The sequence below is a fragment of the Neolamprologus multifasciatus genome, chromosome 8 (genome assembly GCF_963576455.1).
Source record: "Neolamprologus multifasciatus chromosome 8, fNeoMul1.2, whole genome shotgun sequence".
Taxonomy (NCBI): domain Eukaryota; kingdom Metazoa; phylum Chordata; class Actinopteri; order Cichliformes; family Cichlidae; genus Neolamprologus; species Neolamprologus multifasciatus.
The window spans coordinates 16,377,601-16,405,127 of NC_140446.1; the positions used below are offsets into that span (position 1 = coordinate 16,377,601).

Sequence of the window (27,527 nt, forward strand, 5' to 3'; positions counted from 1 at the left end):
CAACAAAACGTGAATAGTCCGCAGCACTGAAGGCTCTCCGCTCACAGCGCCACTTAGCGGCTGAAACAGTATATTAAAAAAATCCCATTCTGTTGTTCTCACGGGAGTTTGTAGAAAAATCCGAATCGTTGGTCTCCACTTTTTCCTTAGCTGGTTCACCACTCGTTCCGAGGAAAGGGATTACACCAGCAAAGCTGGACAAAAGTAACAGTGAAACCATTACATACGGGTAAAGTTTTAACAACTCTACCTTTATATAATATTGTATTGGAAAACCTTGCTTTTAAATCGCAGTGCATGGAAAATATTTGCCTACACAGTATTCTTGTATTTATGGAGATATACCAGTGTGTTGAATAACCTGAGATAAAGATATCCAAAGTCACAAGGTTTCACTGGAAATTCAATATTTTTAACAATAGAATATTAATCTATTATACAATATTTAATTTCAGTGGTGGAATGCCAGTAGCTATGTGTGTTGAATATGCTGATGTTTTATTTATACCCAGCAGCTTGACAATGAGTGCAGTAATTCTAAATGGCAAAGACTGAAATTTCTAAATACTGTAAACTGAAAAAAGGTGTTCAAATGTATTGTCCCAGCAGAGCACTCTCCAAAGTGTTAGACCAACCAAATGAAAGGCCGACACATATTATTAAATTTATTAGAGATGAAAAAAAAAACAAAAAACAGCGTAATGTTAAACACACAAACAGACAAAATCTCATCCTCACTGCAAAATAGAAAAAACATTTCTACTTCAGTGAGTAAATTATTTTATGTAATTATAAACATTAAAAAACAGCAGATATGCTTTAAAGTATTAACACTGGGATTTCACTGGGACATCTCGTTTAGTGTATTTCAGCAACTCTAGAAGAGAAAAAGAGGAAAACTTAATTATGTTCCTACAATAAAAGATTGCTTGTGTAACATAAATAACATAACCAAAAAGGAAAAAAAAAAGAGGATCACTTGATAATACTGAGTATATGATATGATTTGATTGAGTAAAGTCCAAATTCTTCAAGTTGTAATGTTGTAATGACTCCTGACTTCTTAATAATTTCTACAAATTAGACCCATATAACCACAGTAACAGGCCATGTGATACCTTCTTTCAGCCTTGTGTTTTCTTCTGATATCAGTTTAAGTTGTTCTTCAAGCTCAGCACATTTTGCACAACCTGAAAAACAGTTTGCATCATTAATTAAAGAGGACAAATGGGAAATTGTAACGCCCACAATTTTCAGTCTATGCTAATTATTTTCACCGTTGTCTTAATGCATGCCCTGTCTTTAAATAGCAATTGATATACTGGGACATTGTTAAGTCCTATGTATTCATACAATCTTGTGTTAGTTGTTGTTGTCGTTTAATGTTCACAATTGTATGACATGAAATTAAAATCCAACTAACAAGTAATAATAACAACACAGAATAAAAGTAACCTTCAGACAACATGAACACGTGATTTTAATAAACACAAAACAACCAAATTGGTTCTGAGTACCAACAGTCCACTAGAAATTACACAGCTGAGACTTGTCTCCTCAGCACTCTCAACTTACTGTGGATTTGGGTTTTAGGTAGTGGTGCTTTATTGCTGATTCCAGGCTGTTTCAGGGGCCTGGCTCTGTTGGGAGCATTACACGCTTTTGAGGGTTCACTCATACATGCTGGCACTGCAGCCTCTTAAAGCATGAAAGCACCACAGGAGTTCACTACAGGTTACTGCGCTCGTGAAGCTGTTCAGCAGCATAAATCACATCAAACTTTGGCCAACTGCCCAACAGTTAGTGGAAAAAGCCAACAAACCCTTTAGCATATCAGGAAATCTGCACTGATTAGTTTATCTTTAGAAAACACAGTGAGGTACCGTTCTATACCTGCAACTTAGATAAAGTTCAGACCATGTCACAAGTTTCAAGTGCAGAAATTCCAGTAAATTTCCAACATACCTTGTCCTTGAGCTTTGGCAGGCAAAGCTCTCTTACTGGGCTGCTTGAGGATTGTCGCTTTGTTTGTAGCATCACAGGCAGATACTGGAGCTTCAACACTATTGCATGGATCGGAAGCATCTGCAAAGGGTGGAAAAAAGAAAAATCTACATGACTGTAGACTTACACTTAGGTTTCAAGCTGCATAAGTTTCATGCAAATACCAAAAATACCAAACAAAGCTGTTAAAAAGGCTGCAATACTAGTGCATGCTTTTCTTATTTATTTACCCATTTTCTTCCTCTTTGACACTAGCAAACTTTCAGCTCTGGTTAGAGGGTGCTTCTTTGCTTGTGAAGTCTTGGTCACAGGGTTAGTTGCTATGTAGACAAAAAGGAGAAACTGTTACAGAAAAATAAATGAACACATCTTTCACAAAAATCAGATACATTTCTACAGTAATTTCCTTCTCTAGAAAAAGCCTGAAAGACTACAGAACACAACTAAAGCAGATGATCACAGAATTATTTCCATGGCTAAAAACAAAACAACTTCACAACATCTACCAAAGTCAACAACACGCTGGAGGAAGTAGAGGTATCATTGTCAAGACCTCCAGTCAAGAGAAGCCATTTATAAATGGAAATACAGAGAGTTTACAACGAGGTGCAAAACCACTAGTTACACTCAAGAATAAGAAGGCAATATTAAACCAGAAAACACCTAGAAGTTTGGCATCAGCTGCATTTTTATCAATTTTTTCCCCCTCGAGTATCAGAAGAAAGGCAACTTTACTGTGTATCTGAAGTGAGGGCAAATTGAAACTTTCTAATGTACAGATATAGTTTGACAAATGTGTGAGTACCTGTAGGTCCACAGAGCTTGTCGGTACTTGAAGAAATTGCTGTACTGCTTCTTGTTAAAGGTGGCCTAAGACACATAGTAGCTCTCTGGATCCCTGATGGGATTCCACTAAACTGCGATCTTTGTGAGCCACAAGCGGGCAGCTTGGATCCTGGTATTGGTACAAAGGGGAAGACAGAGATACCCCGGACGCACCGTGCGAACACACAGATACAGTACATAGTTACACTGAGGTTATTAAACACATGATTATGGGAATAACAAAACTGGGACCTATGCAAACCTTTCTAAAAACAAAGGTATACACTTCCTACCTGTTGCTGTAGCACGCAGGTTGTAGCAGGATGTTACTCCTGTGGTCTTAAATACACACACACACACACACACACACACAAAAGAGGACGTTAACGACAGACTGTCAAGTACATGGATGTACAGCTTTTAATCAGTACAAAATAAAATGTAACAAATAATAACTAATAGGTTCAATCTGTGTTCATGTTCTCAGATGGTAATATCAACATTTTGCAAACATTTAAGTCCTACCCCCTGGGGTGCATCAGGGGCAGTGGCAGCAGTGTTTCTTGAAGCTTCAGCTTGGGTTCTTTGTCTTTTCGTAGGTAAGTTGGATGCCACTGTATTCAACCTGGCTGGAATTGAGGAATGTGACTTGGATTTCATCAGCTGAGCTCCAGCTTTCAGGGGAGGGCAAAGGGATTTAGCAGCTGGCGGTTTCAAGAATGTTTTACGGTCACAGACGAGGTTTGATGGAGGGTCTGATGGCACCTGATCAGCTGGCTTCCCGGGACCATCTGTATACAGCTTCTTCTGTACTCCTATGTGTAAGCCCTCAACTTGCTCAGTGTTCAAGTTGAACATTTTACAGTTAGTCATTGGTGTTGAAGTAATCAAGCAGTCTGCCTTTAAATCCAGGGTGTCATCCAAATTGAAAGACTTGGCTTTGAGGTCCACTGCACCAAAGCTTTGACGGTTTAAAGAATCGGAGAGCCCTGCCCACCACAGGCAGACCTGAAAGATCTTTAGTCTCACAGCTACCACTGCCAGAAGCGTCATCGTGGGTTTCAACCTCCTTGGCACTATGGTCCTTAGCATCTGTCGTAACATTATGCTTTGATAGATCAGGGGCAATGTCAATATTGTCGTCTTTTGGGCTGGTGGTTAGATTACTGACTTCAGGTGTGGAGGGCTTCTCTGAAGACCTCGGGCGGATGTCGCATGAGCTTGTTTCTGACAAAGTTATGGTGCCATTGGGCCTGGAGGTATTGTGGTGATCGTCACTCGGGTTCACCTCTGATAAAGTTATTGTTCCATTTGGCTTGGAAGCACTTTGGTGACCGTCACATGAGCTCATTTCTGTCAGAGTTATTGTGCTATTAGGCTTTGAAGCAATTTGGCTACTGTCACTCTGGACTGTTTCCAACAAAGTTACTGTGTCGCTCTTCTTGGAAGGTGGTTGAGAATCAAAGGTGTTGTTCTTGAGGTCTTCCCCTAATACTGTGCTGCCACTGCTTTTATGCAGAGAATGCTTTTCAAATGTGGTGTTCTGCACAGCAAACGGAGCACATTGCTTTACAGATGAGCAATTTTGATGTGTGATGGGGGATGTTTCAGTGGTGCCAAAACCTGCCTGACCTGAAGTCCCATCTTTGGTGCAGCTTACATTAAATGGAGGAAGATCCAGTGTCTTATTCTGAGAGTGGGAAACTGAAGCAGTAGTATTTAAATCAGTAGACACGCTCAGATCAGCGGCCTGCACGACATTAAATGTCCCATTCCCGGAGGCTGATGCTTTTGGGTTTGGCTGTGTCGCGTAGTTTTTCAACTCAGTGTCCTCATCGTTTACTTTGTGACAAGATTCGACAAGTTCTGAGGGGACGTTCTTTTGACTACTACTACACTCCATATTCGATGTAGACCTTACACTCTGAGCTGACGTGTTATTGGACGAGGTTGTGTCATGTGTAACATTAGCTGGTTGACTGCTGAATGTATCATCAGGTGACATTGAGCTCATCTTCATATTTTGTCCACTGGGCTCGCTGGCTGACTTTGCTTCATGGCTGGCAATCAGCTCTTTAATGATAGCTTCAAGTTTACCAGAAAACTCCACAGGTTCTTCTCGGATCTCTGAGGTAACCTTTTGATTAGCGCTGCACTCCACATTAGAGTCTGCAGATATGTCACTAGAAGATATTATTTCTCGAGTAACATTAGCAGGATTTTTCCCAAGTGTATCCCCTGCTGATGCTTGACTCGTCTCTATATTACATTCACTGGGCTCTGATGAAGACTTGCTATTTTCCAAAACACTTCCCATAGTAATATCCTGAGTTACATCCAAAGAGGTTTTTGCTGTGCTTTCCCCCACACACTTGTCGGATTGTACACTTGTACTTGGCAACTTTTCGCCCGAGATGACATCTGAACTGCTAGGCTGTGCCGCAATTTTTCCATTTTCCATTCCATTAAAAGACCTGTCACGTTTCAAATCAAGTGGCGGAAGAGCCTGAGTCACATCCATGGAGAATGTCTGTTCTCCTGGTGATAATGGTGAATCACGTGTAACATCAAGGAGAGTAATTTCTGGCAAGAATTTGTCAAGTATCAGCCAGGGGACCGGAGCATGCTTGTTCTGAGAGGCATCAATCATTTTGACATCTGGGTCTGTAATCTCTGTTGTTGCCATATGTTGTGAAAGATCAGGAGGATGAATTTCAGGAATATTTATTTTAGGGCTTGTGCTTGCAGAAGTTGCAGGTGCGCTGTCAGGAGCAGGGGAGTCATTTCTAGTAAGCTGTATGGTAGAATCACATATAGAATCAAATAGGGTCACTTCTGGCAAGCATTCGTCACCTAGAAAGGACACAAGACCATCCATGTCACTGAATAATTGCCCAGAATAGCTACTAGGGGGATCTGAGTTTAACTGTTGGACAGAACCTTTTGTTGATTTTTGACAATCTGCTGTGGCTGCACCAAAGGAGAAAAGAGAAAGTGTCTGACGACGATTATTTTCATGTGTTGAACTTTCTGGAGATTTGTTGCCGATATTTAAGTATTTTAAAATTGGTGTCAGAGCAGACTGGAAAGAAATCCGTGACTTTGGCTTGCTGCCTGTTGGAGCAGGGGTTGAAAAGGTGCAGGTGTCAGAAAGAGGCTTGTTTTCTTCATGGGGCCATTTGAGTTTAGAAGTCCCAGCTTTAACAGTGCCCCCGGGTGGAATGTTTTCACAGCACTCATCAGCATCTGGATTTTCCTGAATGTATAAGCCTCGCCCAGTTGGTTTGTTGGCCATGGATGGTGATGCTTCTTCTCCCACAGAATAAATGAAGGGCTTCTTATTTAAAACAGAGGACAATACTCAGACTCCACACATATTTTCACCTGTCTCAGACTCCCTGTGCCTAAAATAAGAAAACAGAGCTTGACTTCATTGGCTTATGTACACAACTGAATGAAAAAGTCTCACCGCTGAATTCTTTTACAGCTATTTTATTTATACAAACTAGATATTAAAACAGCAAAATCAAAATGCAATTTAGCACCGACAGTAACGGACGACCATGTAATCTCTACTTGTGCTGAGTTTCTAATGTTACACCCCCCACCCCCCCAAAAAAAACAAAACCCATGTCAATTTATTTTAAACCGGTAAAACTAGATATTAGGTAACGCATACAGCAACATCATAGCTTAGAAACACAGATTTGGTTTGTAACGTAGAGATTACGGCGGTTTTAGGTTGGAAAACGTTGCTCTCCGATTGTTTACTATGTCATATTTACGATAAATAGTTATTTCATTCATGTAATGCTCGGGACATGAGATCATCTTGAACGAGCATAGGTTAAGCTAAAACCTTGTAACGTTTGTTAGAAGGACGGAACCAGCTCTGCTTACCTGTAAACACGAACTTCTTAGCGGATGTTTACAGATGTGAACCTGTTTTAGTCTCAACGAGATTCTGGTTTGCTAAGACAAACACGGATACTACAAAATAAGTATCAGAATAAACTCTGAAACTTTTATCTTGTTAACCACCGAAGCGCCTCTCTAGTTCAAAATGTCAGTTTCCTTCACGCTCATTGGATGATTTACACCAATCATAACGCAAGGATTCTTCTTCTGTGTTTAATCGTGAATTAGCGTTCATGCACAGACGATAGCGTTACAGTGCCATCTAACGTTGTTTTGAAAACATTTCGTGACCTTTAAATTGTGCTTAAGCGGGCTGGGCCAGTGAAACGCTCCTTTCAATCAGTGTGTAAATAAGGTTGACTACACATGTAATCCATCTTAATGCAATTTCAACAGTATGTCTCAGTTTTTCTACATCATAGAAAAAATGCAGCTATAGCGAATGAAAGAAATGTGCCAGTATGACTATTTGGGCTTAAACGAGAAGAAATACATATGTAAAATTATAGAAAAAGCTCACTGGCACCACTGTAAAAAAAAAACAAATAACAAAAAGCAACCCCCCCCCCCCAAACCCCCCCCGCCCCAGAAATGTCTGTATGATTATATAATAGCATTTAACTGCTTCTGTCATTTAATTCCTTTTTAACCATGGACACACTGTAAAAACACATACATTTTTATAGTATAAGGAACTTCCCTGTCATTTAAACGATTAAATGTATCACCTGATTACTTTAGTGTAATACTGCGGAGGAAGCTCTTTATCAGTAGGAAAAGTTGTACAACTTAATAAAAGTCATCCAGTGGGCTGCATTGAAGTCTTTGTTGTGGCGATTTTGGCTTCCAGACATTATGTTTGATACCACTGCTCCAGGAGGTTTAAAACAGCATTCATTATAACATTATGCGCAGCTCTCTGATCTGTTTCTTTTTAGATTCCCCTTTAGTTTTCTACACGTGCATAATAGGTGTGTCAATTCAAACTGTTCTACCATGTTTGAATAGACATTTAGGAAAAGAGTAGGGGTTAGAAATGAGTTTATTAGAGTGGCAACTCAGGTTGAACGGTTTGGAGAAGAAATGTTTTCTTGACTGCTCATACAAGGGAACTCGTGTTTCTTTGTTTTGTTTTTGTTTTTTTTAAATTGAGATTAATGGTATCAACACTGTTTTCATGCAAGAAAGTTTATCTTTATTTTACAAATTACACTGAACAAGTAGGGGACATAAAGAACAATTTCTCGGTACGCAAAAATAAAACCATATGTATATTACATTCAGGTATTTGCACGCAGCCATTGAACTTCTCACTCCTTTGGTGTTTTCTTCAGTTTGGTCTTTAGCTCTGCCATCAGGGGATTTCCAAATCCTCTGTGGACACAGAAGAAAAATAAATAAATACATTTTTAAAAAGTCAGAAACAGGACATGTCTTTTCTGGTGACTGTTTCCCCCCCCCCCTGTTACCATCCTTACCCGGGATGTTTTGGTGGCATCCATTTAGGCTTCTTCGGTGCCTCCTCCTCCTCCTGTGGGGGAGCGTCATTCTTCTCCTCTGGCTTTGTTTCAGGTTCCTGTGGTAATTCCGTCATTTTAATGATACATTTATATATATATCTTAACTTAAGAGGGAAAAAAAGGTATTTAAACACTCTTAGCAGTACCTGTGATACTGTTTCCTGGGTATTTTCATCTCTCACTGCCCGCTGTGTCTTTTTTAAAACAGGAAATCCAGCACCGAGCCCTAAGAAAATCAAACGTGTGAAATTATTTGGAAGTTGTGAAAATAACAGGATATAAAGACCAGAGAAAGTCTTAATAGACTATCAAGACTAAGATAATGTGATTCATGTAACATGAGTGACCTACCAGGGAGTTTTATTCCAATACCTATGCCTCCTAAAGGCACACCTCCAGGGAGTTTGACCGGCAAACGTGAAGATGGTGTAGGTGTGGGTGTGGGTTCCTCCGAGGGCATATGGAGCAGGGAGCGGGGATTTTTAGGTGGCCTTACACGAGGGTTCTTAACAGCAATTCGTGACCTTTGCACGGCAAAGTCCAGCACAGGGCCATCCACCTGTAATGCCCCAAAAGTCTGTTATGAACATTGTTTGATTTTAATCAATTTTTTTTTTATGCCATATAGAAACAATACCTTATTCTCATATTCGATTGTTGGCTCTTCGGCTACCTGGGCCTCATTTAGCACAGGGAATAAGGATGAATGTGCAGGCTGTGGTCTATTCAGTGAGGACAAGTTCAGTGTGTCCTTCTCAGGTTCACTTTGTGAGTCGCTTTCAGATTCTTCGGACTCAGCGGGTTTGAGTTCATCTGAAGAATCAGATGCGGTTACCTCAAGATGCTCCTCCTCAGCTTCTACCTTCTTGTCATGCGAAGGAGAGCTCTGTGTTGTCATTGTTGTTACATCTGCTTCTTCAACATCCTCATACGCTTTCTCTGATCCACTTTCAGTCTCTAATGTTTCAGCTCTTTCTTCTGCTTTTTCTTGAGATTCCTGGTTCAGATGTGATTTAGCTTCTATATCAGTGACCGATTCTTTCTCTGTCTCGGCTGATTCCTCTGTCAGTAAGTCCTGAGTTTGAGGCTGTGCAATAACACCAAAGACGTCTGTGGACACGCTAGCCACCAGCTCATGGATCCCCTGGAGTGAGTCAGTGCTCGTTGATTTCAGCAGCTGAGTCTCACTACTCTGAATACATGATTCACTGAGAAACTGGTCCAAAAATCCAGACTCCACAGTTGATGAAGACATTTCTGTGTCACTTACTGATTCCCTACAAATGGCCTCTGCTAGTGACACTTTCTCATTCTCTGTTGATATTTCACCCTCATTTAAAGTGTCTGTTTTGGCGTCCAATAGCTGCCCTGGCTTGGGCTCTTCTTGTTTAATCTCATCAGTGTCCTCTGACATCACCGCCTCAATCCACAAGTCAAGGATTTCTTCATCAATTACGTCTTGATGTCCACTGACTGAACCACCTTTTTTCTCTGATGACGTCACTGGCAAATCCTCTGGTCTGGGCTCGTCAGTTGTTTCAGCTACTATTATTTGTGTCTCACTTATCTCAAGTGCTCTGTGTGGCGACTGATTGTTTATCTCCTGAGTCTCAGAGTGTTGAGATATTTCCAATTCTGCATTCAGAGGAATCTCTTTGTCTCCTATTTCTGTGATTAGCTCACCTGCAGTTTCTTTAGTTATCTGTAGATCCATTTCATTTAAGGTCTGGATTCCATTTTCTGCTTCCTCCTCTTCGTCTTCACAACCCCTTCCTTCTCTTTCAATGGCTTTATCTTGCATTTCAACAGAGCTATCATCAACTGATATAGGCTCAGTTTCAGCTAAGGGTCTCACAAACCCATACTCACTCGTGTCTTCTTGTAAACTTAACGGCCTGCTGATGCTTTGATCCAACTTTATGGCTGCTACTGACTCCTGAATGACGAATCCAACCACTTCTGCTGCTGCAACCGCTTCTCTTGTTTCACCTCCTGTAGATCCTCTGCCACCATCATGCAGCCCTTCTGATCTCCTTTCAGTCTCGTCCACTAAACCAACATGTGTTCCAGTCACCTCTGTCTTCATTGAACTTGTCAGTAATTTTCCTTCTTTTTTGTCAAGTCCCGATTCTTGAATTACTCCTTCAACAAGCTTTCTCTCTGCCTCTAGTTCAAGGTCCGGTGTTCCTTCGTGCTCCTCCACAAACAAACCAAAGCTCGTCTCAGTCTCTTCTTTGCTTTCTTGTTTCTCTTCCATGGACTCCTTCAGCAGTAAATAGTCAGCTCCAGTCCTGCAGCCACTGTTTTCAAGGCTCTCCTGATCTCCGCTCTCCACCTCTTCTGGTAATTGAGTTGCCGGGATTTCCTCACAATCTCCTGCTTCCAGGAACCTTTGTGTTGTATTTTCATCGGCCCCCTGAAGCTCATTGTTATATTTGGAAACTCCCTCTTGAATTTCCTCACACGTTGGAGTATTTAGTTCCTGCAGCACGGCACACTGGCCTTCACTGATCCCCGGGAGAGTGTTTTTAAATTCTTCGTCCATTTCCTGCGTCGTCTCGCCTTTGGGCTTTACTGTAACTGAGGTGCTTGAATCTATAATTTCGTTGTAAAATTCTCCGGTGTAGGATTCACTGGAGACGCTCTCCTCTTTTTCTTGGTCTTGATCAATGAGTCTCTCTTCTGCTGAAATATCTGTTACTGTCACACCGGTCTGCCTAGTTTTGGTCTGCACTCCTGGGACTCTCATATCCTCCTCGTATTTATCTGTGAATCCAGCTGTGTGCAGCTGTGAAGTAGTCTTCAGTGCAGCTTCTTTACCGGATAAATCATATTCAGTTAAAAGATTTTCTCCTTCAGTGTCTTCTGCTTCTGTTCCGATGTTCTCGTCCAGATCTGGCACTTCTGTTGTCTCGTTGACGGCAGGCCGCTCTGTTTCAACCCACTTCTCTTTCTCACCGTTATCATTTTCACTGCTATGAGTCATTGCATAAGATTTTATGATAACAGTGAGCATATCCACTGATGTATCTGGCTGGTCTCCAAAAGCTGAGAGCTGATTTTCAGCTTGACTTGTTTTCTCCTCTGACTTGATTACATTTTGGGAGTCCAGCTGTAGCATAACATCACAGGCTTCTGATTCTAAAACTTGATCATCTTCATGCTGCATTTTATCATCTTCTTCCTTTAACTCAGTTTCTTTAATGTTATCTGTCATTGGATGATCTTCCAGTGTCATTACATCATTTTTCTGTACCTCTGCCTCCTCTTCTGGACTTATATCTGTACCTATGCACACTTTCACCTCAGTGTCGGTTTTATCATTGTCCTCTGCGGCCTCAACGGTTTCTGGCCCTAAATCTTGTTCATCTTCATGCTGCAGTTCATCATCTTCTTCCTCTAATTGAGTTTCTTTGCTTTCATCCTCTCTTGGATGATCATCCAGTGTCACTGTATCACTTTTCTGTAACTCAGCCTCTGTTTCCTGCTTGTGGTCATCCAGTACTGGACTTATATCTGTAGTTATGCACAGTTCCACCTCAGTGCCCTCTGCTCCTAACTGCTGGTCATCTTCATAGTCTGTTTTATCATCTTCTTCTGGTACTTCAGTGTCTTCTGCTTCTAAATCTTGTTCATCATGCTGCAGTTCATCATCTTCTTCCTCTAATTGAGTTTCTTTGTTTTCATCCTCTCTTGTATGTTCATCCAGTGTCACTGCATCATTCTGCTGTTCTTCAGACTCTATTTCCTGCAGGCGATGGTTATCATCATCATCATCGGGACTTAAACTTGTGCTAATGCACGCTTTTATCTCAGTGTCTTCTGCTTCCAAATCTCGTTCATCTGCATGATCTGTTTTTTCATCTTCTTCCTTTAAGTTGTCTTCTTTGAACATTTCATCTTCTATTGGATGATCATCCTCTAATTGAGTTTCTTTGCTTTCATCCTCTCTTGGATGATCATCCAGTGTTGCTGTATCAGTTTTCTGTAACTCAGCCTCTGTTCCCTGCTTGTGGTCATCCAGTACTGGACTTATATCTGTAGTTATGCACAGTTCCACCTCAGTGCCCTCTGCTCCTAACTGCTGTTCATCTTCATAGTCTGTTTTATCATCTTCTTCTGGTACTTCAGTGTCTTCTGCTTCTAAATCTTGTTCATCTTCATGCTGCAGTTTATCATCCTCTTCCTCTAACTGGGTTTCTTTGGTTTCATCCTCTCTTGGATGTTCATCCAGTGTCACTGCTTCATTCGGCTGTTCTTCAGACTCTATTTCCTGCAGGCGATGGTTATCATCATCATCGGGACTTAAACTTGTGCTAATGCACGCTTTTATCTCAGTGTCTTCTGCTTCCAAATCTGCATGATCTGTTTTTTCATCTTCTCCCTTTAAGTTGTCTTCTTTGAACATTTCATCTTCTATTGGATGATCATCCAGTGTCGCTGTATCAGTTTTCTGTAACTCAGCCTCTGTTTCCTGCTTGTGGTCATCCAGTACTGGACTTATATCTGTAGTTTTGCACAGTTGGACCTCAGTGCCCTCTGCTCCTAACTGCTGTTCATCATAGTCTGTTTTTTCATCTTCTTCTGGTACTTCAGTGTCTTCTGCTTCTAAATCTTGTTCATCTTCATGCTGCAGTTTATCATCTTCTTCCTCTAATTGAGTGTCTTTAGTTTCATCCTCTCTTGGATGTTCATCCAGTGTCGCTTTATCAGTTTTCTGTAAATCTGCTTCTGTTTCCTGCTTGTGATCATCCAGTACTGGACTAATATCTGTAGTTATGCACACTTTTATCTCAGTGTCTTCTGCTTCCAAATCTTGTTCATCTTCATGCTGCATTTTATCATCTTCTTCTTCTAATCGAGTTTCTTCAGTAATTTTATCCTCTTTTGGATGATCATCCAGTGTCACTGCATCATTCTTCTGTACCTCTGCCTCTCCTTCGTACGTATGAGCCTGATCTTCTGGACTTATATCATTGATACTGCACATGTTTATCTCTGTGTCTGCTTCTAAATCTCGCTCTTCTTCATGATGAAGTATATCCTCTTCTTCCTTTATTTGGGTGTCTTTGATAATTTGGTCCTCTCTTGGATGATGATCTGGTGTCACCGCATCAATCTTTTGTACCTCTCCTTCCCCTTCGTGTATGTAATCCTCCTCTTTTGGACTTTTTGTCATGCACACTTTGAACGCGTTGTTTTCTGCTACCAAATTGTCATCATCACAGTGCATGTTGTTATATTCCTCTCTTACTTCAGTGGCTTCTGCTTCTGAATCTTGTTCCTTTTCATGATCTGCTTTAGCATTTTCTTCCTTCAGTCGGGTTTCTTTAACAAGTTCCTCCCTTCCTGAAAGATTATCCAATAACACTGCATCATGCTCCTGTACCTCTCCCTCTCCTTTCTGCATGTGATCCATATCATCTGGACTTATACCTGCAGCTATGCATGCTTTTACCTCAGTGTTTTCTGCTTTTAACTCTCGCTCATCTTCACTGCACAGTTTATTATCATCTTCTTCTTTTCTCTCAGTGTCTTCTGCTTCAAGGTCTTCCTTCTCTTTATCATGTGTTTGATCCTTTTCTCCTTTTACTTGGGTTTCTTTTATTTTTTCCTCCTTTGTTGGATGATCACCGGGCAACCCTAATCTCACCGTTGCATTCTCAGCATCAGTCTCCTCCTCAGTTGTTTCTTGGCATGTTGCAACCTCGGAAAAATTTTGTGGTCCAGAAGCGGCATGTTCATGTTCATCATTTCCAGGCCCTGCAAGTCCTGCACACGTGGGCATTTTTTCAATCTCCATCGTCTCTCGTTCGTCTTCTTTTGCTCTTGAATCATTTGAATGATCATTTCCTGTCTTGTCGCGTTGTTCCTCTCTCTTGCCCTCACCATCCTCTTTGCTCTCGTCGCCTTTTCTCAGCTGGGTTTTGTACTGCATGTTTTCTTCATCAACCCCTAAGTCGATTTCTGTGGTGCAAAGTTCCCATTCGACAACGGGGCGAGATGAGCTCAGCAGAGAGGATGTTGCGACAAGCTGCTCCTCCTCGACACCTTCTCTGCTACTGTCACCCTCTGTTGAGTCAGAGGGAGGGTGCTTGATTTCAGCTGCAGATTCCTGATTTGTGTTTGGGTCATTGTTGACAGTGTCAGCGGGCTGTGGCCTGATGAATCTGTTTACAGCTCCAGTTATGTAGTACTGAGAAAAAAAAGGAAAGAAAAAGAAATTTGCATTATGTAACACTTTATTTTGCAGCATCAATAAACTCCAACAAAAGACAAATGTGTGAATATATTTGTTTTGTGATTTATTTTCAGTCATTCCAGGCAGTTTGTATAGCCCGTGTTTTTTTTTGTTTTTTTTGTTTAAAGATGCACAAGTAGCATTTAAAGACTCTTAGTGTCACTGCATTCAGGCTATTTACACAATAGTTTCTTTCCAGCTTTGCAGAAACTTTGTGGAAGTCTTTTCTTGTTTCAGCACCACAATACTCCCATGCACAAAACACAGCCATGAACAGGAAGAACCTGACCGGCCTCCATGGAATCCTGACTTCATTGATTATAAGTTACATTAGCTGCTGATGTATTAAAGTAAAAAAAAAAATTCAATGTAATAGACTTTAACCCTGTCAGTGCCCACCCCCAAAACAAACAAACAAACAAACAAACAAACAAACAAACAAACAAACAAACAAACAAACAAACACACACACACACACAAACACACACACACACACACACACACACACACACACAGACACACACACACACACACACACACAAACACACAAACAAATGAAGGAATTGCATAAAAATGAAAATAAGAATTATTTGTATTATTTTTGTTTCATTTGTTAAGATGTGCAACAAACACTCCTGTTAAAATAATAAAATAAAAATCATGGTCCATTCTTTACAGGATTGACCAAAACACAAACATTTTATAAATACAACATGGCAAACATAAAGCATTTAGTTTATACTGAGAAACATCTGCATTTATTTCAACTTATGTATTTTTGATGATCTCAAGTTGGATATTTTCTTTGTTTAGCTGTTTCTTTTATCTCCAACTTCCCCATATTTGTCCGTTGTAGCTGGTGAACACACTGTTCACCAGCAAGTACTTTGATTGTATTAAGATTTGTTTGTGGGCATCTTGTGCTTTATTGGACACAGAAGTTCACACAATAGACTCAGAAGTGGGGAGAAGGAGTGTGAGTAAGCAGACTCAAACCCAAGCACCAGAAAGGAGACTCGAGCCTCCAGAATATGGGTCACCTGCTCGAACTGGTGAAACAGGCTTTGAATCTGTTTATTTTCATTGTATATCACTAAGTGTGACACTGGCTATTGAGACCAGCTGTCAGGCGACTAAACTGTGACAATAACTACCTGCCACATCTGAAAAGCAGGTTGAGGCGAGAAGCGAGAGTGGTTTAAAAGCAGATGTGAGTCCAAAATAAAGAGACAAAAGGAGCTGAATTTTTTTGTGGATGTCATGGGAACTGTAATTAGTTGAAGTGGGTTCGTCACCAAAAATGTGAAATAATTAAACATCCAATCCAATTATATTTGAATCTGACTTAAAAAACAAACAGAGTTTCATGAATTGCTGTATGAAGCAGCAAAGCATGACACAGCAATAAAACAATAAAAAACAGTGATGAAGACAAAGTAAGAACACAGCACTATCATTGTGAGTTAAAAGCCAAGTAGTTTAAATTAGTTTCAACATGTGTTTTAAAAAAACAGGCAACCAGCGGGACATCCTAACATGGGGAGACAGATCATTCCAAAGTCTATGGCTGTGATAGATGAAAAAAAAACAAAAACCCAAACAAACAAAATCCCCAAACAGGAAACATAAATCAGTGCACCCGAAGCAGAAGTGAACAACAATAACAGCAGGACTCTGAAATTTAAACCCAGTAAATGGTACACCTGCGTTTCCTGTTTGTCAGACTGTCTCCTGTGTAATAACAGTCTCAAACAGTCATTGCACTGTGAGGAATCTCTCTAATGCTGCAACTGCAAGGAGCGCACATATTACAAGGATCAGTTCTCAGAAAGAACTGCAGACAGTCTCCAGCTGATGACCAACAGAGCAATCAGATCTCAAACGTCTGCTGTGATCTATAATCATAATCTCTCAGTCAGCATCCAGCAGGTTAATGTGCACTTTGAAAGAGAAAAGGTTTCAGCAGTTAATAAAGGCTTCTGTCTAAAACAGAGAAGCTGTTCCAACAGATGGACAAAAGATATCTTTGGACTGAGTTAAGCTTTGATTTGCACTTAATGTTTTTACTTTTGAAGAATTACTTTATTTGAACCTGTCCAGGTTTGTTTGAACCTGTCCAGGTTCAAATAAACTGTCCAGGTTAAACAAAGAGAAGACTTCTTTGTCTTGGACGTGAACATGCCAGTGATTCACAGACATCCCCTCTCTCCCTCCCCCTCTCTCTCTCCCTCTCCCCGAAAAAGGGAGGGGGTAAGCAGAGATATTGCTATAACGTAGGCGGATATACGTGGAGAGAGAGAGACCCACTGACACACAGGAAGAGAGACTATTTACATCCACGTTTGACGGACTTAAATGTTTAAAACACAAATCTTTCCTTTCGTTACAGGTTTGGATTGAAATGATGACGGCTTCTCACCCAGACTGTCCACAAAGTTCTCTCCATGCGGGACACAGGACTTTCAGGGTCCATCCTTACGCTTCCTCCTCGGTCACTCTCTGACCATCTGACGTGACGTTCTCGTTATTAAAAAAAAAAAAAAAATCATGGACAAACCAAAGCCCCGTGTCACTTTAGTTTCCCCCCCCCCCTAAGCGGTCTTTGCAACCAGGCAGAAAGTCAACAGAAAGTTGCAGCCAAGCGCGTCCAGGATGGAAACACATCAGCTGTTAGTGGCCGTTCACTTCCTCCCCCTAGAACTGACATATGTCCGGGGTATGATAATGAGGAAGAGACAGATTAAAACACACATTCACACGTTAACACAAGAAGACGCGTTGCAGACTTTGCGGATGTGAATAATGAGCATGGCCACAGGGAAAAAAAAAGTTCGTAAAACTGTGACAGATACCGAAGCGCTGCTCTGAAACGGCGCTGCCAGGATCCACCTGAGAACACGCATTCATGATTAAATGACTGAGACCGCCACATAAATAAGCACATCTTTATTGTTTGCATGAATACATTAATGAAATGGAACACAGAGGATACTTTTTGACTGAATTAGAAACCATTCAAAGAGACCCATAAACCAAGACAGCGTTATTATTTTCACAAGTTACAAAAAATAAATCATAAGGCATATGCACGAGCAATAAAATATTTCTGAAGATAGCTTCTTGACTTTATGAATCTTTTTTTTGTGCATCGACTTCACCAGCCAGTTGTTGCTGAGTGCTGCTGCATATGAAGGATAATAATACAATGCCTTTTATGGGTACATAGAGAGCTGTGCAAAGTTTCAGAAATAGCTCCAGCTGATGCGACATGAGTCAGCTGAAAAACCAACAAAAAACATCTGGGGGTGTGAAGGTGGCCTGTTCCAAACCACCAGCCCCCCCACCTCCCCCCCTCATGACACACTGAAGAATCAGGTCAACTGAGCAGGAATGAGTCACATTGGCATTAAAAAAGAGCATGTCCCAAATTTGGTTTCATCTGATTTTAGCTTCTTAAAAAATACCTTATTTCCAGTGACGTCATTGAGCCATTGGACGTGACTCACCTCTAAGTTCCATTATTAAGCAGATATCTCTTAGTGAAAATGTTTTTAGCCCTTCATACTGTCACCATCGAATCAAATGCTCACAAAGTCACAATTATTGTCACTTTTCATTTGGTTTGTAACTCTGGGGCAAATTTTAGGGCTCTGTTATTTTTATATAGAACAATTTCTCATGGTTAAGCAGCTGTTTATGTTTTTATATGTAGGAAATAATATGCAATTTCTACAACATGGAAGAGGTGGAAGTAAGATAACCGTTATTTTTACAATCAAAGAACTGAAACGGTGCGCTGCAGTATCTACGGGGAGGTTGTTAACATATTTATAGCAGAAGTAGCTGCTCTATGAACTGAAAGGCAGAAGCTGCAAGCTAAAGAACTAAGAAGTTATATATTTATTGGGCTCAGCCGCACAACACCTCCTCCTCGCAGCACTGCGGAGGCGGTGCTCCTGTGGTCAAGAGTGGAGAGTAAAAAAACAAAAAAGAAAACCCCAGCGTCAAAAGCAGAAGTGCCTTTTAAAACGAGAAGTAATTTCCGTTACGTCGGTTGACCAACAACAGATATCTCCTTTGCATAAGGCTTGCTGCAGTAACCTTTTCTAATAACTCATTATCACGAGAGCCTTGAAAGACTAGAATATTTAGCTTTTATTTCAAAACGCAGATTAAAGCCAATCAATTACTGTTGTAACATTATTTCTAAAAGAAATTGTAAAAATAAGCAGGAAGGAAAAAAAAAAAAGGATGTCAGAGTAAGAATAGACTAAGAATATAAATAAATGCACGATCACATCATAAACTGTTGGATATCCTAAAAACATCAGTAATAGTTCATATTTCCTGAGGGAATAAATGTTAGATACATTATAATAGAAATAGACTGGTGCAGGACTTTCATGCAGTGGATGAATTCTCCTCATTGGGCTCTGGAAGAGGAAAAGAGCAAAACATGAGAAAAACTCTCCCCTACTCCATGTGATCGAATTAGCCTTTTCCTGCACGGATAGATAACAGCAAGTACTCGATAAGTGATTTTCTGGCCTTACTGGGGTTACTTCAACGGGAGGAGGGCTTAAGTGTTCACCTGTCCATGTCCGGTAAACAGGAAGCTTGAGAGCAGGGTGCGTGATCTCCACGCAGACTCTCAGACGTGCCCTTTCGTTTTCTTTGAGAACTCTGCTCAAGTTGACCTTATTGATGTGCAGCGCGCTCGGGTCGTCCTCTCCGTCCTTCTCTCCGTCCTCGACCACGTCTGACGTCGAGTCCTCGTCCCTGTCTATGGTGTTATTCTCCTCATCCACGTTTTCGTCGATGTACTGTATTCCTTGGATGTCGGGGTCTGTGACTGCCGCTTTTGTTTCTGAAAAGTGATGAAAGTTCAAAAAACACATACAGAGCTGTATATTTTTGCTCTCTTACAATCACCATCGCTTGTAAAATGAAAGTGGACATTTTAATGCACACCAAAGAAAGATTTCCTTAAATAATCCTAGGGGATAGCATTCCACATTTAGTCTACAAGACCATAGACAGTAGAAAGCATTCAGACTTTCAGCTTTCCAGGTGTATGTAAACTGCATTCTATCCGACGGCCAGCAGATGGCGACATTTGCATGGCAAAAAGAATAAAATTGAGTCTGTTTGTATATTTTGGTCACAATATGGAGGATTATCTATGATATGAAAAGCTCATTGTCTAATGAGCTGTCAGACCCAGATCATTAGCCAGCTTGGGTGTAGTTTTAAACTCAAAACCATCAGAAACCAGTGGGTTCCATCTGTATTTTATGCCATCTTTGACTCTAAGAAAGGTTATCTATCTATCTATCTATCTATCTATCTATCTATCTATCTATCTATCTATCTATCTATCTATCTATCTATCTATCTATCTATCTATCTCCTTTTACGTGTAGATATTTATGTATCTCAGTACTTATTGCATATCCATTTGTTTGTCTCTTCAGCGGTTCGTTTGTCTGACTCGGTAGGCTTGTGGACATCTCCAGGGCACACACGCTTTTCATTTCTCTTTGTCCGTCATCTCCGATTTCCTCCGTCTCATTGGACACCAATGGCAAGAGCGTGGGTCCTCCTGCTGACCACTGTAACTTGGCCTTAGGGTGACCTCCCTTCAACAAGAGGGAGAACACACCAATGCCTTCGCTGCTCCAGCAGATTGAGATTGATGGAGGAATGGATGGAGCGACTGAGGAACAAGGGATACAGATAGTTACCGTTGGAACATCCTTTAGACTTTAATCGTGCAGTTTAAAAAGCAGGTAAAAGTGCGTCAGTCAGTCCTACCAATATCAGCATTTCTCCAGTGTTTCTCAACAGGATCCTGTAGGGAACAGTGTCTCACTCTACAAATAATCCCTCCTCTTTTGTCGATTTTCTCCTGATTTGTTGCCCTTCTCTTCAGAGTGGCTGTCGCCCTGTAGCGTCTGGGTTCAGTCTGTATGGGGCCCCATATCTCTCCTCCCTCTATCACCTCCTCCTCTCCATCATCTTGCTCTCCCTCCCTGAATCTAAGCCAAGTCACTGAAATGTTCGGAGGGTAAAAATCTGTGATTTCACATCCCAGAGTTTGATCTTGCGAAATGGTGGAGCTGACAATTTCAGACACGCACGGCCTCCTGATGAATCCTGTTTGGGATCAAAATAAAAAATAATCTTTGATTTTTCAACATTTCCCCATTCTCTCCTCATCCCTCATCCTTACCTCTGGTCTCCCGGGTGATGGGCTGCTTCAGGGCAATGTGGTGGACGCTAACCCACACTTTAGTTGCTCCTTTCTCCAGTTCAGTGCGGGGAAGTTTACACTGGCTGTAGGCTGAAAAGAATCCCTCTGAATTGGGCCGAGGGGAGGACGATGCCTGGGACGCCACGGGGCTGAGCTCACCGCCCTGGCAGAACCACCGGAAAGTGATGACGTCTGGATGGAAATGGGACGCTCGGACTGTCAGGCTGATGACATCTGGAAGATGGAAATGTCATCAATGGTAGCCTCCTGCAAACAGGTTAACTTTAAATATGCAATACAAAAGGATAGTCTTCTTGAATTACCCGAGTCTCTTTGTGTTTCTGCCAGCTGTATTTCTGACACCTCAGGAGGAGCTGGGCAACAAAACATACAAGAGATTCAGCTGCAGGAATTACAAAAATAAACTGAATAATAGAAAAAAACATGTTCTTACACAGAACAGTGAACTTCTCCGACACCCTCTCCTCCACGATCTTGTCCTTGCCTATGTAGGCCACCTGGCACTTAAACACAGCACCCTTGTGGATTGAAATCTTGGGGATAAAGGTGAGCGAGGAGATCAGCTGTTGAGTGCCGTTTTTGGACGAGTGCAGCGGCCCCTGAGTGTGCAGCTTGTAGTAACCCATTTCACCTCTGGAGGGCAGCAGAGGACCTTTCTCTGACACTGGGGAGGTGAGAGTTAGACCATAGGGTAGATGGATGGTGATTAGGGGGTTACAGAGGCAGTTAAAGTTAGCTTTGGAAGTCCCTGTGAGTGTCAGGTGGTCAATTGTTAGCAGAATCAGCGTGTTAAAGAGGGGGAAACAGAGGACGTTAAAGGGTGTTTGCGAGAAAAATCCAACATGTGTAGCACCAACACTTGCATTTCATTTCCCCAGTTCCCTAAACAACCAGCTTCCATCACCAAAAATTGCTTTAAAGATTGATTCTGCTGTGCTTTAAATATGTGTAAATGAATTCCTTCTTTCAAACAATAAGTGTAACAGCTGGATCACAGAAAAAAAAGGAGAATGCGATGCATCCTACCTGCAAGGGAGTTGTCAAAAATAGGGGTGTCATTGAGAAACCATGCGGTCTGCACCCGGTCCACCCTCCTGCCTTCAATGCTCAGCGACACCCTCCCCTTTTGACCTACTATCACTCGGGGAGGGAGGATGATCCCCGACACGCTGAGAGATTTCTGTTTCTCTGAGCAGGGTCACAAGCAATTATAAAATAAGAGACACTGAGAGAGAGAGAGAGAGAGAAGGTGATATATTCACATACAAATATGCCTTTAAATTGCTTATCCACAGCTCCACACTTGGAGTAAGGTGAATAATGCCATAGTGAACATCAGTGGATTAAAATGTCTTCATGCAAGCACAATCATTCGCGTAAGGAAATCCCAGAAATTTGGATGAGTTGTGAAAACACAGCATTCAGATAAACAGATTCAACTCTTTGGTGTCGGTGGACCTCTTTTGATAAAAATCAGAATTCAATAGGGGGCGCTGTTGTGTTGTAACGATTTTAGCTTTTCTGTAAAGATGAAGCTTACATGGAAACTACAGTGGGAGAAAATGACAAACGTGAAGTCATGCTCTTATTATTCAGAACTTTTTCAAGGCTTTTCTCGAGTATGTGTATTTTCCGAGAATAAAAAAACTACAACTTCCTCCTCTCTAAAGGTTTTGTACAAACTTAGTTCCTTCTTAGTCACAAAGGACAAAAATGAGTATCACAAATCTCCTGCTGCAGTTGCTGCGTGGTGAGCTCTGACTCACCATCTCTTCTCCTCCAAGAAAAGCCAAAGCAAAGCAGGAAGACCAGCACTATAGAGATGCACATCATAGCCACGGCTGCTTTGGCCGATTTATTCAGCACTGGGGCCTCATCTAAGAGGAAGCAGAGAGAGATATTTATCAGATGATTCAAAGAAGGACCGGCAGTAAGAAAATAATCCAAGCAATCCGTTTCTTAGGCAGCCAGAGTTGTTTCTCTGGTACCTTTTTTTAGTCAAAGCATTGTGTTACTTCATTATAATTTTGTGAATTGCACAATCAAAAACTGGGTCATACTCTGAGGATCCAGCTTGTCCAGGTATGCTGAGCTACTGACGGGATTCACTAAACCAGGCTGGTTCACGGCACACTCCACCTTGCCACGCTGTGCCCTCTGCTCGGGGCTTAAAGTATAGTAGCGTCTGGTTCTGTAACTCCCATCTGGTTTCTGCTCAGTGACAGGCAGGTCAGGGAGGGTTGTGCCATTTTGATACCAGGACACAGACACTTCCTCTGGGTAGAAACTCTCCACGTCACAGTAAAGAGTAAGAGGAGAGTTTTTGGAGGTTGTCGGCAGGACAGAAAGCCTAAGAGTGGAAGGACCTGAAGAAGGGCAAAGAAAGTATTTTTTAAAAAAGCTTGTGGCTTTGTCACAGGCTTCATCAGATTAAAGGATTCAAATAACACAAGTGACGTTATGGAGTGATAGAGGATTTAATATTAGAAGTACTGTGAGAAATACTGACAGGCCATGAGGCAGTAAGGCCACTAATATGGAAACAGTGACTCTGAGTGACTCACGGGTGATACTGAGCTGAAAATCCAGCTCTTGATAGTTTCCACTGTGTGAGACTTTGCAGCCAAAGGTCACATTCTGGTCCTCATGGGAAGGATAGAAGGTCAGGTTGCCCACAGCCCTGTAGTACCCATCTGGGGTCAGTTCACCTTCAACCTGGTAGGGAGGTTGAATCACTTCTCCCGCTCTGGTCCAGGAAAAAGAGACAGGAGGAGGGTAGAAACCGTCTGCATGGCATTTAAGCTGGGTCTTAGTTTCCAGCACCACCCACTGATGAGGAACTGAGAGAGTGGGAGATGCTGAAGGGGGTGGGGGGAGAAGAAGAAATGGAGTTGAGCTTAATTTTTAGATTCAGATGTGATCATAGGTGAGAAAAAGGAATCAAAACCACGAGAACAGAAACAAGACGTACCGACGATACTAAGTGTAACGTTACTGTAGTGCAGAATAGTAAAGTTGTAGCTGATGGTGCATTCATACATCCCCTGCAGGTCAAGACTGGCTTTGAGGACGACCAGCGAGAAGTCCCCATTGACGAAGTCAGCGTTGTCCCAGCTGAAGCCTTCCTTTATTTGCGTTGCTGCTTTTCCAAACGAGGCGATTTCAGAGCCATTTTTTATCCAGCTGACTGTGATCAGAGACTGGTTTATGTTGTCCCCCTCAGCAGAGAGCATCACGTTGCAGGGGAGGGTTGCGTTTGTATTTGGACTGGCCTGAATTTCACTCGAAGACACTGAAAGTAGAAAGAGATGGACGGAAAAAAACAAATAGAACTCATTAAGGCTCCTTACTTCAACACATGAGGGCTTGTAAGATGCAATGTGCCCTTTTTTGTGTGGTTGGGTCTGCATTTCAGGAACCCCCCACCACCACCAAAAAAAACTATGTTATGATCAAAAGTTGTTACATATTCAATAAAGGTTTCCAGTGCACTTGGTAAGAAGTGCCGTGACTTCTTGAGTTATTGGGTTGTTTTTTTGTTTAACTCTTGTCGTGTAACATTTGTGAAACAACTTCTTCTTTAGAAAGAAGAAATATCACAATCTTCCTCTTACAACTGGAAACGTTGCCACGAAACTGACTGATGAACCAGTTACACAACCTTATGGCATTTTCCTGTTTTTGCTGATGCAAAACAGAACCATTTGAGTTCTTTTAAAAGCAAAAATAACCCAGGGCACAAACATGTGGAAGATACAAAATTGTCTTTCTAATGTGTTTGACTTAATTATGTAATAAATGTCATTTGAAAGCACCGAGAACAAAGTAAAACCGTAAAAGCAAATAGCTGTCTAAGGCTGGACAAATAACACTTGTCCAGTTTGTTGACTTAAATTGAATGAACAGTGCATACATTCTTTCTTTTCATCCCTGAGAGTAAATCAGTAATCTGACTACACTTTATTGATTCAGTGCAAATACAAGGCCTTTAAGACAGGTCCGGCCATCCAATCAGCTTAATTAGTAACTAGTACAATAAACACTTCTTGGCAGGTGTAACGCAAAGCGGTGGAAAAATTTCCAACTGTACTGTTGACGCTTTTGACAGCCTATTTTTGAAAAGCACCTCGAATCAGTTAATAGCAAATTCGTGCTGATGCACCAAAGAGGAAGAGGTTATTTTCTGTTTATACTCACTGATGTCACTTCAAGTTCCACATGGTGGAGAGAGACTTATACTGCATTACCAGGTTTATATTACATATTTTCTAGAAGTTAAGCTGTGATGCATTGTGTCTGATGGGCTGTTAATACTGTGCCACTTCCACCTAATAAGCGGCTGAACTTCACCAGACATTATAAACCCCACAGCCGCATTAGGCAGCACTGGCCACACTGGCCTATAAAGAAAACAACAAAAGCTACATGAATATTAAAAATCACTCATGGATTCACTCACTTCACATACTGTCATATCGCTCTGTTACATACACTGTAACTTAATCCAAGAATCAACACAACATAAAGGTCAGGTGGATACTCACAATGTCTAACACTTAAGGTCTTTAATATGCACCATCCATACTAAAAGATTCACATATAGCCCACCTGAGGTAGCCCACCTCATACCTTGTCATCAGCCAGAGTAAGATCAGTGCCGCCTCTGTAAACATCCATAATACTCACCATGCTTTATCAGAGTCAGGAGGACAACATAGGCGAGGACTTTACACTGCATGGCTGGGCTTGTCTTGAGACCGACTTCTTATCATCAGGTCCTTTTCCCTGTCTTATATAGAGCTACGAGGTGACAGTGGGCGGGATTGTCCTGCAAGTTGGTGAAATAAGAAATATCGTTCCTGGACCTCGGGAGTGAAAGGAGGCCCTTGATATGTGTACGTTCCTCCAGAAACAAGCAAGGCCTGAAGAGCAACAGGGTGGAAACGGGAGAGAGGAAAAAAGGAGGGAGATGTGCAGGGACGCACAAGTGGGGAAACTGGTCACTTAAAATTCAGACAGGCCTCAGGCCAAGGTTTCGGGGCTACTTTACATTGGTGCAGTGTTGTCACGAACAAACAGAGTGAGTAATCCCACTGAGTTTATGTGGGCAAACACTCAGGCGAGACTACAACTCTTTTCTGTCTGTGGGAAGGTTAGGGTGCTGATGCATTTTGCGGAGAAAAGGAGGTTCTTTTATGCCCCTCTGTACAAGCCCCCCTGTCTCTTCAGTCAGCTCCTCTGATAATATTTAACCAAAACAAGCGCTTGATGTCTGAAGAGAAGAAAAGGTGTTATCTGGTCAATCCCCCCTCTTAACAGTCATTAACTTTATTAGGAGTTTAAATTGTTTGACTTTGCACTTTAATTGGTCTTAACACGCACATCAGTCAAGGGTTAATTTCTGATCCAGAGGGGATCTGCGTCACTGAGCTGAAGTAGTCAGTCAGTATTTTTCTGCTGTACTTTGAATGAGGAGGAAACAAAAGCAAGAACTGAAAGTGTGATTAATGTGTCCCAAATCCTTGTTTGTCTTGAACCTGTGCTCACATCCAACTCTTTGTGACTGAACTTTGTGTTTTCTCTTCTTGACACGCTCGCTGCTTTCATCAGGCTGGAAGATTGAGTGAAGAGGAGGGGCATGTGAATCTGGGCCAGCTGATTGAAGGAATGAAGTTATTTAACTATTGTGAACATTTTGCTTTTGTCTCATTGATGCTCTTATTCAATATGTGACCATGACGTCAGCAAAAACCTTTGAAGCTGAAGTATGAGGAAAATAAGTTTATGATTTGAATCCAAGGTAAATAAAAAAATGTCAGCTTTATAAAGGCTTTTATGGTTTGTGTGTGATTATTAAAACAACACACATTCCCAGCTTGTCAGAACTTCTATAATTAAGAATCATTATCAAGACATACTCAATGATACAATGATTTGTTTGTTTCTGGGTATCTCAGCAACCATTTCTTCTGTTTCAAGAAAACAGCCTGAAGCTTCAAATATACCCTCTGCAGTGGTCGCTTCGCTCAGAGCCTCGCTGTCGCCACACAGATGCTGTCATCCAAGGTGTAAGAAGCCGCTGCAGTATTGTCCTAAACGATAGGGGTCGCCATTTAGTCAATAGTGGAGAAAACATGCTAATATGGAGCATAAGAAGTTAAAACCAGAAGCCAAGACTTTGTTAAGTGTCATGTGTTGTTTTGCAAATTTCTTTCCACAAACTCAAGCTCCTAAACAGATGCAACATCTCACTCTGTGTATTTGTACATCTCTGAGCTTCTGTGCAGGATTATTCTTAAAATGGTGGTAAAAACTGGCATGATCTGGACTTAAAAAGGCAATATTTGCCTGTCAGTTTGTTGTAGCTCAATAATATCCTAGATTAATAAAGTTATTCAGTTATTCAGAAACGTGTTTAGGAAAGACTACTGAGTGTTTTAGGCCTGAAACTGGTGCTGCGACTTCCATTGTGGGCGGTCTCAGGGTGAAAGTGCAGCAGTGTAAAGAAACAGGTGTGCTGCATTTTTTAACCCAGGACAAAATTAGAGCACTGCTTCCAAATGCACACAGCAAGTGTTTTTTTCCATTAGATCTATTCTCTTCCTGTCAATTTGAAGGAGGAATGCATAGGAGGAAATGAAGGTACTGAACGTGCCAATAACAGTCGGTACATGCTGTTTCTGCAATGTGTGTGGTTACATTTCTAGCAAACAGTACGATAGATTATGGCGTAAGCTAAGGCATA

The 27,527-nt window shown here is 41.4% G+C and overlaps 3 protein-coding genes across 6 annotated transcripts; all 3 read right to left on the minus strand.

Annotated features, from left to right (window-relative positions):
• Positions 1 to 459: 459 nt before the first annotated feature.
• Positions 460 to 6,157, minus strand: LOC146512781 (uncharacterized). The gene is given in 9 exon segments (XM_085170595.1): positions 460 to 877; positions 1,119 to 1,190; positions 1,576 to 1,698; positions 1,966 to 2,085; positions 2,235 to 2,324; positions 2,810 to 2,959; positions 3,123 to 3,168; positions 3,355 to 3,819; positions 3,821 to 6,157. Coding segments are annotated over 9 exon segments (3,420 nt in total). The 5' UTR covers positions 6,125 to 6,157; the 3' UTR covers positions 460 to 827.
• A 1,227-nt stretch (positions 6,158 to 7,384) lies between these two features.
• LOC146512782 (uncharacterized) lies at positions 7,385 to 17,311 on the minus strand. Of its 2 annotated transcripts, XM_085170773.1 has the most exons (7): positions 16,928 to 17,311; positions 12,859 to 14,463; positions 8,905 to 12,600; positions 8,619 to 8,826; positions 8,414 to 8,493; positions 8,226 to 8,323; positions 7,386 to 8,121 (listed from the first exon to the last, which is right to left on the minus strand). In XM_085170773.1, exons 1-7 carry the CDS (start codon positions 16,979 to 16,981, stop codon positions 8,058 to 8,060), a joined length of 5,805 nt encoding a protein of 1,934 aa, XP_085026899.1. In that variant the 5' UTR covers positions 16,982 to 17,311; the 3' UTR covers positions 7,386 to 8,057. The 2 variants fall into 2 exon arrangements, with proteins under 2 accessions (XP_085026900.1, XP_085026899.1); XM_085170774.1 differs by having other exon boundaries at positions 7,385 to 8,121; positions 8,905 to 14,463; positions 16,928 to 17,020.
• Positions 17,312 to 17,439: 128 nt separating this feature from the next.
• On the minus strand, positions 17,440 to 25,865 carry LOC146512783 (hemicentin-1). Of its 3 annotated transcripts, XM_085170806.1 has the most exons (13): positions 25,469 to 25,862; positions 23,754 to 24,074; positions 23,347 to 23,640; positions 22,843 to 23,148; positions 22,549 to 22,659; positions 21,809 to 21,970; positions 21,216 to 21,530; positions 21,085 to 21,135; positions 20,741 to 20,995; positions 20,323 to 20,664; positions 19,952 to 20,224; positions 19,100 to 19,375; positions 18,793 to 18,941 (listed from the first exon to the last, which is right to left on the minus strand). In XM_085170806.1, exons 1-13 carry the CDS (start codon positions 25,518 to 25,520, stop codon positions 18,910 to 18,912), a joined length of 2,790 nt encoding a protein of 929 aa, XP_085026932.1. In that variant the 5' UTR covers positions 25,521 to 25,862; the 3' UTR covers positions 18,793 to 18,909. The 3 variants fall into 3 exon arrangements, with proteins under 3 accessions (XP_085026930.1, XP_085026931.1, XP_085026932.1); XM_085170804.1 differs by having other exon boundaries at positions 17,440 to 19,375; positions 25,469 to 25,865; XM_085170805.1 differs by having other exon boundaries at positions 17,440 to 19,375; positions 21,216 to 21,446; positions 25,469 to 25,864.
• Positions 25,866 to 27,527: the final 1,662 nt, after the last annotated feature.